The sequence below is a fragment of the Pleurodeles waltl genome, chromosome 4_2, assembly GCF_031143425.1.
Source record: "Pleurodeles waltl isolate 20211129_DDA chromosome 4_2, aPleWal1.hap1.20221129, whole genome shotgun sequence".
Lineage (NCBI taxonomy): Eukaryota > Metazoa > Chordata > Amphibia > Caudata > Salamandridae > Pleurodeles > Pleurodeles waltl.
The window spans coordinates 281,175,256-281,188,796 of NC_090443.1; the positions used below are offsets into that span (position 1 = coordinate 281,175,256).

General features: G+C 42.9%; 1 protein-coding gene across 1 annotated transcript in view; it reads left to right on the forward strand.

The window, feature by feature from the left end:
* The window catches only part of DDX47 (DEAD-box helicase 47), a 117,689-nt gene that overhangs the window by 28,933 nt on the left and 75,215 nt on the right, over positions 1–13,541 (forward strand). The window contains exon 2 of the mRNA XM_069231119.1: positions 561–654. Within this exon, the coding sequence (XP_069087220.1) occupies positions 561–654 (94 nt within the window). The remainder of the gene's footprint in view (positions 1–560; positions 655–13,541) is intronic.

Genomic DNA, 13,541 nt, shown 5'->3' on the forward strand with positions numbered 1-13,541 from the left:
GCTTGTCTAGGGCAGCACCATGGGGCATACATGCATTCCTCCAACGATATATAAATGCTTCTTCCCTAGTCTGTCTTTCATGCTACCTTCCTTCCTGCTGGTCAGACACCCGAGACCTTCTACTGAAAACACACTTGCTGTATCAAATACATGACTGTTTGGGACAAGGGGGTCCTGGGATATATGAATGGGTAGGACAGTGGGAAACACTTACGTACGTCTTTGGGAGACTGGATGCTGTTGGCAGGGGTACAATAATGAGTGGCTGATTGTATGTTAGAGTCTAAAGGATGGGTTTGGAGTCTTGGCAATGTTGCTAAAACTGTGATGAGAGAAGGGGTGCTGGCTTAATGAACAGACCGGACTTGGTGCATGTAAGACTGATAGCTTGTACACGAGGGGTTATAAAATGAGAGCTGTGTATTCAGAGTAAACAGGTTGTAGGATGGAATACAGGGTAAAATGACAGGCCAAAGAGGGACACTATTCTGTACATGTAGATGTTGAAATAATCTTTTTCTTCATGCATTTCTAATCATTTATTTATTTTGGTCCCTCAGGGGGTGACTGACGTCTTGTGTGAGGCATGTGAGCAGCTGGGATGGAAGCAGCCCACCAAGATCCAGGTAGAAGCAATCCCTATCGCCCTGCAAGGTGAGAGCTGGCCTTGGACAGGCATGCATGGGATACGTATAGACCTGGGGAGTGATGGAGCATCTTTGAGAGACTGAGCTTGCAGTACTCACGGGAGAGCAGCGACTCGAGGAGGGACTTAGTGTATATGGCCACAATGGAGGGCAGTCCACCAAGGAGAAACTGAACGTGTACTGTAACAGGCAGGGAAAGGGCGTTGAGGAGGAAAGAGCCCGTGTAGACACTGGTAAGAAGTAAAGCAACAAGGAGATACCAGGAGACACTGTGGAGAGTTACTTCACTGCAGAGAGACTGCATGGAATCAGGGAGGGTTGGAGGAGGGAGCGCAACGGGAACAATTCAAATATGGGTTGGGACCTAAACGTACATCACAGTTGATCATCAAAGGCATGGAGAGGCATCCAGTGAGGTAGGACACATGCATTGGATTCGGACAAAGAATAGGTTTGGAAATTGGAATTTTGAGGGACAAGATTCCCATGGACATTGAAGAGGAATGGTAACTTCCTCAGTTATCCAGAAAGTGTATGCACTGGTGCCCTGGGAGGGACTAGATCATGCACCTGCATGTAGGACATAAAGCATGCATGATCATATGAGAAACGTAATGACAGCTAGGCAAGGGAGTAGCCAGAAGTTTTAAATATTATCAATTTGAACCATACTTTGAGTCACTCCGAGCATGCAACACCAGCAAACCTGAACCTTCTTAGACTAGTTCTGTTCACATTCTTCCACCTTCCAAATATCTATCAGTCAATACTATCACTCCTCAACCGTTTCATCCATCCATCTGCTCTTCCCCTCACCTTTCTGTCAACTCACTTTTCCAACTATGCAGTCATCAATACCAGTGGTGGCTGGTAAATTTAGGAAAAGGGGGGGAGGGGACACACATGCACACTCATTCACACTCACACACATACCCATTTACAGCACACATTATCAAATACTGCAAACATACACACCCACACCAAACATTCATTTTAAAAAACACACACACTTTCCTTCAGCTCTGCCTCAGAGGTCCCAGGAGGGTTGGGACTGTGAGGGAAGGCAGCAGTCCCAACTTCATCAAAGAGTGGGATGAGGTCAGCGAGACTTCTGCCCCCACCCAACTCTGTGACTAGGTGTCACTGATTGACACTCCGCATGGGTGCTTCAGGGCTTAAACCTGAAGCGCCCAGGTCGGAGTCAATGGGTGAGGCTTACCCTTGTCAAGGGGGAGGACCTTGAGGCACCTTTGCTGAGCTGAGGAGGCAACGCCCATAGGAGTTGTTACCTCTTCAGCCCAGCAAAGTTCAGCTCAGGCAGCCGGGAGCCTGAGCAAATTGTGCATTTCTCACTCCTGGCTGCCTGACCTGAAAATGAAGTGTCTGTCGGGCTAACCTTTGCTCAGCCTGACACACTCTTCTTGAGGGGCAAATGGTGTGGGGGGGTGGCCCGTCCACCCAAATGGACAGGCCGCTGCTGATCAATACTTTACCCTTTTTATATGTATGTCCATCCTTTCACCCAGTATAGCCAGGAATAATCCATCTTAGTGTGCCATCCATTCACACTTCACACCTCCACCTCTTAACCTTTCCATTCGTTCTTACTTTCACTTATTGTTCCTTTAATTCTTCAGGCTATTCTTTGAACTTTTCCTTTATTCTTCCTCTCACCCTTGGATCCATCCCATTACCCAGGCATCTATTGATCCTGTCATCCTGCAATCTATTCATTCACCCTTCCTTTCAAACTTCATCCTACCTTTCACCATTTTTCCATCTTTCCTTTCTTTTCTTCCTTTTTCGTCCCTTTCTTTCCCCATGCATTATTTGTCTCCCAGTCCTTGCTTTTACATGTTTGTCTTTCTCTGTTTCCATTTTCATCAATCTTACTCTGTTTTTGCTTGTTTCGTCATTTCATTACTGTACATGTCTGCCCAAGAACCACGGTCTCTGTAATAAAAGTCCTTGACATTGCTATTTATGAGCATTTGCAGCAATCCCGCAGACTGGAGAGGCCAATCATAATTGTTTTGGTGGGACTGAGTTGACCAGCTCATGAGACTTCAAGGAGCCCCCACTTAAACTGCTGTAACGGACAGTCGCAACACTGCTACAGCTAGAGTGGGATAAACGTATGATGGAATATAGAGAGTACTTTATTGCCTTCTCAAGCAAGTCAAGTATTCCCGAAACTAATACTCATGATGCAAAGAATATTAAGTTTCTCCAGTGACGGCTATTACAATTGTCACACTGTCAAAGTCAATGCTTTATGTACGGTTTCTTTCTCTGGTGGGCTGTGGCATGTTTTTCCACCCCCTCCACTATTTTTGTTTGGTTTCCTAGTTTGTGGTACGGTTTTTACTTCACTTACTCCCACAGAATGGGTAGAGTTGAGGGTACCAAAAGTCTTCATGAGTGGGGCAGTAGAGGATAAAGTGTCTTTTAGCCTTCCCTTTGAGAATAAACTGTTGGCAGATACTCTTCTTTCTGTTTGTGCTTTTATTGGTGTCAACCAGTTCCTCTTTACATCTGGACTTTGACAGCACAGTTATTAAACACACCTGTTACTAGCAACAATGCACAGTCTACGCTTTTGATCACTTCCAACTTTGGCCTTCTTCAATCAGCCTTTTTCAGCCACTGACTTGAGACTTAGTTAATAACGTCTTGTTCATCCCACTAGATTATTAATCTCTCACCTAATGCTATTGATTGTTTGGGTGTAACCTTTCACCTGCAGTCCAGTGCTTGTTTTAAACTGCATGGTGAAATACCTTACTTTTAAAGCCCCCTCTATCCGTTCTTGAGGGTTCTCTTCCTCTTGCCTTTCTCTAATGTGCTAACACAGCATGCTTTTGCACATTAAACCTAGATCATCTGGCGCTTGTCCTATTATGCACAGTTTGACCTGACACTTCACTCTTTTAAAGTAAAATCAGAGAGTTGTCAAACAGATTCATCATTCATGCTTGTTTTATATTCTGCATGCCTCTCTGATGAATGAGAAAACTGAAACAGATCGGTAAAATACCTCTTACGGTAACAAGCATTGAGGTCACAAATTAAGTCCGCTGGCTGCTTCTATGTAATAAGACACTAATCGAGTGTCCAGGTATCTTTTATTGGGCTCAGAGACACAGCCCCTTGAATGTCACATTTCCTATTTTGTCGTGCAGGTTGATCCATTTTATAATGTGATGACTTTTAGTCCCAAGAACCCCAGCAAACAGGGATGTTGCCACATGTTAATAGGTAGTTTGGATAAACTAAAAAATTCTTGCAATTTCAGTTGATGACCTAATTTCTAATAATATTCTCTCTGATCATGGTGTGTCTCTCGTGTGCAAACCCTCAGTAAATGTCGACCCCCTGCTTAAAAATGAAGCTAGGGTCTGAGTCTGTAGTTTAATTTGTAATTCCACAAGGGTTTCGCTCAATTATTGGAAGGTTCTGTCTTCCATTATTATCTATGTTTTGTGCATTAGGCCAGAGTACATGAGTCTAGAAGGGCATGCCGCTTACTGAACGAGGGATATCTGGGTGCATTTCCTTAACATGTTTGAAAATCTAAAGACCTGTAGAGACTTTAAAAATAAAGATTTTTTTTATATTTTTTTTAAAGTTGCAGCCTCCAGAGAGTGCAGCTGTCTAGGCATGCTTAAGGAATCTTGGGGACTTTTAGAAAGTTGACCTAGGGATGCAATCTGCCCATCGCTTGCCTTTGGCTTTGTGGTTTGTAACTTATGTTTTCTTGCTTCCTTTTTGCTTGGTTTATTTGCTTTAGGCTGTCAAGGTTCATTCCGTTCCGCCCGAAGAGTAATCCGTGTTCACTGAATATTTCCACAAACTCCTTTTCTGCCAACAGGACTTTATAACTTGTTTTTATCTGTCATGTTTTCTGGGCATTCCGAGACCGAGGTCAAATGTCAAGCTGTGTTTTCCTGGGAACCTGGTTATTTTGTTTTGCTTTCTGCTGACTTCAGAGGGACAGCGTTTGCAGGGAAGAGGAATTCAACCTTTCTCCATGGAGCCTGATTGTGCTTTTTTTTTATTTTTTAAATGCTATTTTAGACATGGCCATCTCAAAAGGTATCTTTTCTTCATCTACACAAAACATTTCCACATTTTTTGCAAAATAATTCTTCTTTGAGTCCATTTAGTTTGTGAAACTGCCTTTTTAGGATCAAAGTACAAAACAGCATTTTACTCTCCACGTCAGCCTAACATATGGTGATCTTGGGCAATTTGCACTGTTTATGGCCCATTCACTATCAAGCACATGATAAGATCTTTTCACAGAGAAGAGCCAGCCACATTGTAACAAAATTTAACAGTGCTTAGTTTTCACTTTAATGTATAAAGCATATCCTTTATTTATGACATATGTGGCAACTTATTTGGGAAAGTTGGATACGTTTTAAGGCATTTATTATAAAAGCTTTTGTTTACCTACAAAATAATTAAGTGTTCCGTCTGCAACACTGCCTTTTTTGGGAAACATACATTTCTGGCTATAAATTATTTCCTCATGTTACCTTGCAAGCACGAGGGCCATGATTTGGATGATGCAGCAGTTGCAGTGGCACAGGGGCCAAAAGCTTTTGGAAACCCACCGAGCACCGATTACTGCTATATGTTACCAGTAGGCAAGTGGTCACAAGCGCAGTTATCTTTCAGGCGCTAGGGCCATGATTTGGATAGAGCAGTGACACCGGGGTTAAAAACTCTAGAATACCTAGCGCACCAATTACTGCTGTATGTTATAAGCAGGCCCAAGCGCATGATTTGGATGGTGCAGCAGGTGTTGTGGCACAGGAGCCAAAAGCTCTAGAAAAAACACTGATTCTTGCCACTGACCAAGCAGTCCCAGGCGCAGTTACCTTGCAGGCACTAGGGCCATGATCTGGATGGTGCTACAGGTGCAGTGGCACAGGGGACAAAAGCTCCAGGAAACCCACTGAACACCGATTTATTTCTATATGTTACCACTAAACAAACAGTCACTAGCGCTGCTATCTCAAAGGCACTGGGGGGGGGTGCTAGTGGTGAGGGGGGGGGCACAATGTGAATGGTGCAGCCGGTCTAGTGGCAGAGGGGCCAAAAGCTCTAGAAAACCCACTGAACACCAATTAATGCTTTATTTTACTACTAAACAAGCAGTCAGGAGTGCTTTTTTTGTTTCTTTTGTAACCATTGCACCCAAAGTAACACATAGCTTAAAGAATCACTGTAATAAAAGCTGTAACCTATCGCACTTTTCTGTCTACCTACAGCTTGTGTTACATTCTGCACATTATATGACACATGTTCACTGTTTTTGTATGGTCTAAAAATGCTTCTGAATCTGGACACCGTAACCCCTTGGCAAGGGCATTCTCCATTCTCTAAAATTAGCACTTCAGCCGTAGTAAACACAATATAAATAATTATAACTTACCATGTGGCATTCCATACCAAGCATTGGCAAAGCCAGTAGGTCTTTCCTATGCGAGATCTATTGGCCTTGTCAATGTTTTTAGCTATATTATACAGTAGTTTTGGCTTCAGTGCAGCATAACTGAATATAAAAAAAGGAGTATAATGCAGACAAGGCTGGCTGTGTCATGCAGCTTTTTTTTACATTACTTCCAGCCATTTGCAACATAGCTAAAAACATTTATCAAACCAATAAATCTCACATAGGCAAGGCCTATTGGTTTTGCCAATGCTTGTTTAAGTCTGCCTTTACTTCATAGCTGTTGCTAAACACTATGTGATCACCCAAAAAAGAGCATTAAGAAGCCCTACTGAAAAAGAGGCTTTGCCCACATGCTTACGGTTGCCTCGAGTATAGCATTTGATGTGGCACAAGCTGTGTGTTGTGGCAGAGTAGAGTGCTTGTAGCAGTCCATTGGGTCCTGAGGGGTGCTCCATCACCCATAATGACTCCCCCATTAAAATGCAGGAACAAGGGAGGAACCCTTCCTTCATGCTGTAGTACTGGCTAAGAGTATTGCTGCCTTAACCAGCAGCAGCATGACAGGCATGTGTCATGGCAGACACCATGTGCATTAATTAGAGCACAGATCATATTTTGATCATTACTCTAAACTTGTTTCCAAGTAGAACTTCCTGAAAAAGGTGTTTCCATCATTCAAATGGTTGCTGTGTCCAGGGTAATGACACAGGATCTTAACTGTTTGTTTTGGTTTTTTTCCCCATTACATTTTTGCCCATCTGCAGTTAGTGTGTTCTGCCCAGCCACTCTGCCCTCCTGCCTTCTATCAGTCCTGGTCTTTCAAAGACTTCGTCTGAATATGCTCAAAATCTTAATCCTGCAGGTTGATGAGAATAGGATTCAGCTTTTGCAAATGGTCCCAGTGGACTATAAATCAATGCCTCAATACTGTGCAGCACGCAGATGCAACTTCTAAAATGAAAATAGACACTTTGAAAAGTTTTAAGAATCCAGAACATGTTTAATGTGAGGTCCACTAGCTAAAGAGCAAATGTTAATGCTCTCGAGCCATGATAATACTCTCTTCCCATCTGTGCAGAAACAGCTTTATATTCATGTTAAGTTCAACCCCTTAGCACTCCCCAGTCTCCTAATAAATGTATGCTTGTTCATCAGCATCAACAGCAACTCTGTTAGGAAAGGCAGTAAACCCACAAACGTTATCTACTAATTCCATGATTGTATCAATTTTGTCCTTAAGTGTCCAGCAAAGCGTTGCTGCTTTTGCAGTCAGAAGTACATGATCCTCTGTGTTCTTGGTGGATTTTTTGTAGGTTGGGAATTAGGAGTGCTGATTTCTGAGAGGTCTGACCATACAGAGCTGACAGTTGACCTGGTGACCTTTGCAGTATCTGGAAAACTAAGAATAGGTTAGTTTGAGCTCATGCTTAGGCACATAATACATGGTAGGAATTTGCAGTTCAAAAAGTTGATACTTGGAATATAATTACAAGCTACAGTGAAAATAGTGATACACATGATAGGCAATGTTAGCTAGCTTGTTCATAGGTCATATTACATATTGCCTTTGCACCCGCTGGAGTCTGTTTTACACATACATCCACATGGTCCCATTTTACATTTTGTTTTTATCTTTAATTTGTACCATTATAATACAATACTTTTTCCCCCAGCAATCCATTTCCGCAAGTCTGTTTTTTTAGATTCAGTCACAGTTCTCTGTGGATGTTTTCTTCAATGGTTGTTGGTTTTAATTTTCAGTGTAGAGCTCTTGGATGCCCTGTACCCCCTTAAAAATGTTGGTACTCGCTTTATTAAATTGTCTCTACTCACAACCAAAGTCTCCTCTGGGTGTAAAGTTATGTTATTTCCCTGTTAGCTGCCCTCTGCCTTAGGTAGGTGGGTGTGTGCTGGGGTGATTTTATCCATCAAGACCTGTTCCCTTATATTAGGTGAACCTAGCAATGTTCCCTATTTCTGAAGCAACATTCAGGTGATATCCTTCCAGAGGCCTGCATTAATCATTTCACAGTGGAAGCATGGTCCAGAATGTTGAGCTGTTAGACATCCATTTGTCGATGTTTCACTATAATGGCTGTAAAAAGGCACTGTATAAAACCAAAAACAATCATACATGTACTTTGTAATAAATAACCAGCAAATAAAAATAAATAAAAAAAACATAAGTCAATGAAAAAACAAATCTTAAAGCTTAGTTATAGTTAGGACGGCATTTTTTCGTTGTACAATACATAACAACTTAAACTACACAAACCTTTGACATTTCAAACTTATAGTTATAACTTCCTTTTAGATGTTCTGCCCAATCCCAAAAATACTGTGTCGCACAACTCGGATCACTGTGTTATGAAATCAGTAGGCACTCCACATTAAGTATAACTTGTGCCTTCTATAGTTACTGTTTATACTCTTTCATATAACATCACTTCTAGCATGTTAAATCATATAATTCCTAATGGTTATCACAAATAAAATGAAATAACCATGCACAGTCTTCTGATAAATTTAGTTGGCAAGTTACAGTTATTGTGGTGCGGCTACTGACATGCTGTCCTGAGCTGTGCCACTTGTAGTATTTTTGGGACGGGGCAGAACATGTAAATGAAAATTGCTTGTGTTACAATTCAGGGAGGACCTGGCTTGGTAGTTGGAGCTGGAATGTTCCCGATGGGAAAGAGTTAAATACAGATTTGCTTATACAGTTTCCAAATTGAGGTGTCATGGTGTGCAGAGTAACAGTGGATTAGGCTATGGCCTTGAGTATTTGCCAGGAGGTGAGCTTAATTGAAGTATTTAATCCATTGCTTTTTGTATACTTTACCCAGTCTGGGCCAGTGCACCATGGCATGTTTAAGTATTGTGGGGGCCTGTAAGGGGTGCAGCAGCCCCCCCACAAATACTTAAAAAAAAAAAATAACCATGTTTCCTGGGGTGTCTGTAGAATATGGCCCCAGGAAAATTAATTGATATTTTAAACCTTTCCCGGGGCTGTATCTTTTGCTCTACAGCTTCACATCAATCCCTTGTGTTTGTGTTTATGTCTGCATTATGTGGCTTGAGTGTATAAATAACACTTGTATTTGTTTTTGTAACTATAAATGTTTTATTGAAATGCTTATTGATTTTAAAAAAACAGCAGGCTTGCTTTTAATTAAGTAACTGTAACTCATCCCCTAAAGTAACTGTAACTTGTGCCTTTCCCAAGCACTGCTGCTTTATCTCACATAGTGGTTTTGTTAGTTTAAATTTCCCCTAACTATAACGTCCCTTTAATCTTTGATTTTTACATTGTGTGTGTGTGTGTATGTATATTTATATATGTATATATATATATATATATGTTCGATGGCATGTGTAGCTGCAGATACACATGCTGTGCACATCCCGCCATCTGGTGTTGGGCTCGGAGTGTTACAAGTTGTTTTTCTTCGAAGAAGTCTTTTCGAGTCACGAGACCGAGGGACTCCTCCCATTTCAACTCCATTGCGCATGGGCGTCGACTCCATCCTAGATTGTTTTTTTTCCGCCATCGGGTTCGGACGTGTTCCTTTTCGCTCCGTGTTTCGGGTCGGAAAGTTAGTTAGAATCTCGGAAAAATCGTCGGTATTGTTTGCGTTCGGTATCGGGTTAGTTTCAACAGATCGACACCGAATTAAGAAGAGCTCCGGTGGCCCTTCGGGGTTTTCTTCCATCCCCGTCGGGGCCTGTTCGGCCCGGCCACGTGTCTCTTCAAGGCTGATGGAACGGACCCCATTCCGCTTCTGTCCAAAATGCCATAACAAGTATCCATATATAGATCAACATCTGGTCTGTAATTTGTGTTTGTCACCAGAAAACAAGGAGGATACTTGTGAGGCCTGTCGAGCGTTTCGGTCCAGGAAGACACTCGGGGACCGAAGAGCAAGAAGACTGCAAATGGCGTCGGCGCCGACAGGACAAGAGCGTTTCAAGGAGGAGGAAGAAACATTCTCCACCCAGGAGTCGGACTCTGAGGAGATCGATCCCGAGGAAATGCCGAAAACCGTGAGTAAGACGTCGAAAACAAAAACTCACGAGAAAAGCGCTAAAGCCCAGGGGACGCCACCGCCAACAGGCCATGGCTTAACCCGAAAAGTAGGTGACCGTTCATCGGCACCGAAAAAGGGCGAGCTGGTGTCGAAGTCATCCGACTCCGGTCGAGATACCGGCACACAGCAATCTCGGGCCCGAGATAGTGGCTCAGAGAAGATTCGGCACCGAGACACCGGCACCGAAACGGGTCGGCACCGAGAGAGCACGACGCCGAAAGTAAAAAAGGTTTCGTCGGAGCCGAAAAAAGTAGCCGAAAAGGTTTCGGTTCCGAAATATCCGGCCTCGGAACCGAAAACAAGTTCCTACACTGAGGAACAAGGACTGTCCACACAAATGAAGACACATAGATTTGGACAGGAATTACAGGCAATAGAGCCAGATCACACACAAAGACGGCTCTTTATTCAAAAAGATACAGGGAAGATTAGCACTCTTCCTCCAGTCAAAATGAAACGCAAGCTTGCCTTCCAAGACAAAGACAAACAGCCACACGCAAAGGTGGCTAAACAAGTAACACCGCCACCATCCCCACATCACTCTCCGCAACCATCACCGGTAGCCACTCCACCAATGATGCAATCCCCAACTCATACAGGAATGAGCCAAGATGACCCTGACGCATGGGACCTTTATGACGCACCAGTGTCAGACAATAGTCCAGAATGCTATCCAGCTAAACCATTGCCACCAGAGGATAGTACAGGCTACGCACAAGTGGTGTCAAGAGCAGCTGCATTTCATAATGTCAGCCTTCATTCAGAGCCCATTGAAGACGACTTTCTTTTTAATACACTGTCGCCCACACACAGCCAATATCAGAGTCTTCCTATGCTACCCGGAATGCTAAAACACTCCAAACAAGTGTTTGAGGAGCCTGTTAAAGGGAGAGCCATTACTCCAAGAGTAGATAAAAAATATAAACCGCCACCAACAGACCCAGTTTACTTTACACAACAACTAACACCAGACTCTGTTGTAGTGGGAGCAGCGCGCAAAAGAGACAACTCTCATACTTCAGGAGATGCACCACCTCCAGATAAAGAAAGTCGATAATTCGATGCTGCAGGCAAAAGGGTGGCAGCACAGGCAGCAAACCAGTGGCGTATTGCAAATTCGCAAGCTTTACTAGCCAGATATGATAGGGCCCATTGGGATGAGATGCAACACCTTATTGAACATTTACCCAAGGAGTTCCAAAAGAGAGCGCAGCAAGTAGTAGAAGAAGGACAGGGTATCCCAAATAATCAGATACGGTCAGCAATGGATGCTGCAGACACAGCTGCTAGAACTGTCAACACAGCTGTAACAATAAGGAGACATCCATGGCTGCGTGCATCAGGATTTAAACCAGAGATACAGCAAGCTGTGCTGAATATGCCATTCAACGGACAGCAGTTGTTTGGGCCGGAGGTGGACACTGCGATCGAAAAACTTAAAAAAGACACTGACACGGCTAAAGCCATGGGCGCGCTCTACTCCCCACAGAGAAGAGGCACATTTCGAAAGACACAATTTCGAGGGGGGTTTCGAGGGCAAACCACAGAAGCCACAGCCTCACAAAAAAAGCACACTTACCAGAGTCAGTATCAGCGGGGAGGTTTTCGGGGACAATATAGATGGGGACAATTTCAAAGGAACAGAGGAAAGTCCCAAAACTCCTCCAAACAAACAGTGACTTCAAGGTCACAAATCCCCAACACATAACACCTGTGGGGGGGGGAGACTAACCAAGTTTTACAAACATTGGGAGGAAATAACAACAGACACTTGGGTCTTAGCAATTATCCAGCATGGTTTTTGCATAGAATTTATCAAATTCCCTCCAAACATTCCACCGAAAACACACAATATGTCAAAACAACATATATATCTTCTAGGACTCGAAGTTCAAGCATTGCTCCAAAAAGAAGCAATAGAGTTAGTACCAAAACAAGAACTAAACACAGTATTTACTCACTGTACTTTCTGATACCCAAAAAAGACAAAACTCTAAGACCCATACTAGATCTCAGAATAGTAAATACATACATCAAATCAGACCATTTTCACATGGTTACATTACAAGAAGTAATCCCACTGCTCAAACAACAAGACTACATGACAACACTGGATCTAAAGGATGCATATTTCCATATACCAATACATCCTTCACACAAGAAGTACCTAAGGTTTGTATTCCAAGGGATACATTACCAATTCAAAGTGTTGCCATTCGGAATAACAACTAAGCCAAGAGTTTTTACAAAATGTCTAGCAGTAGTAGCTGCACATATCAGAAGGCAGCAAATACATGTGTTCCCGTACCTAGACGATTGGTTAATTAAAACCAACACGCAAAAACAGTGTTCACAACACACAAATTACGTTATACAAACCCTACACAAACTAGGTTTCTCAATCAATTACTCAAAGTCACACATTCTGCCGTGTCAAACACAGCAATACCTAGGAGCAACAATCAACACAGTAAAAGGAATTGCCACTCCAAGTCCACAAAGAGTACAAACATTCAAAAATTTCATACAAGCCATGTATCCAAACCAAAAGATACAGGTCAAATTAGTAATGAAACTCCTAGGCATGATGTCCTCATGCATAGCCATTGTCCCAAACGCAAGGTTGCACATGCGGCCCTTACAACAGTGCCTAGCATCACAGTGGTCCCAGGCACAGGGTCAACTTCTAGATCTGGTGTTGATAGACCGCCAAACATACATCTCGCTTCAATGGTGGAACAGTATAAATTTAAACCAAGGGCGGCCTTTTCAAGACCCAGTGCCACAATGCGTAATAACGACAGATGAATCCATGACAGGGTGGGGAGCACACCTCAATCACCACAGCATCCAAGGACAATGGGACATTCACCAAAAACAGTTTCATATAAACCACTTAGAACTGTTAGCGGTATTTCTAGCTCTGAAAGCATTTCAACCCATAATAACCCACAAATACACTCTTGTCAAAACAGACAACATGACAACAATGTATTACCTAAACAAACAGGGAGGAACACACTCGACACAGTTGTGTCTCCTAACACAAAAAATATGGCATTGGGCGATTCACAACCACATTCGCCTAATAGCACAATTTATTCCAGGGATTCAGAATCAGTTAGCAGACACTCTCTCGGGATCACCAACAGATCCACGAATGGGAAATTCACCCCCAAATACTGAACACTTACTTCAGAATGTGGGGAACGCCACAAATAGATCTATTTGCAACAAAAGAAAACTCAAAATGCCAAAACTTCGCATCCAGGTACCCACAACATCAGTCTCAGGGCAATGCACTATGGATGAACTGGTCAGGGATATTTGCGTACGCTTTTC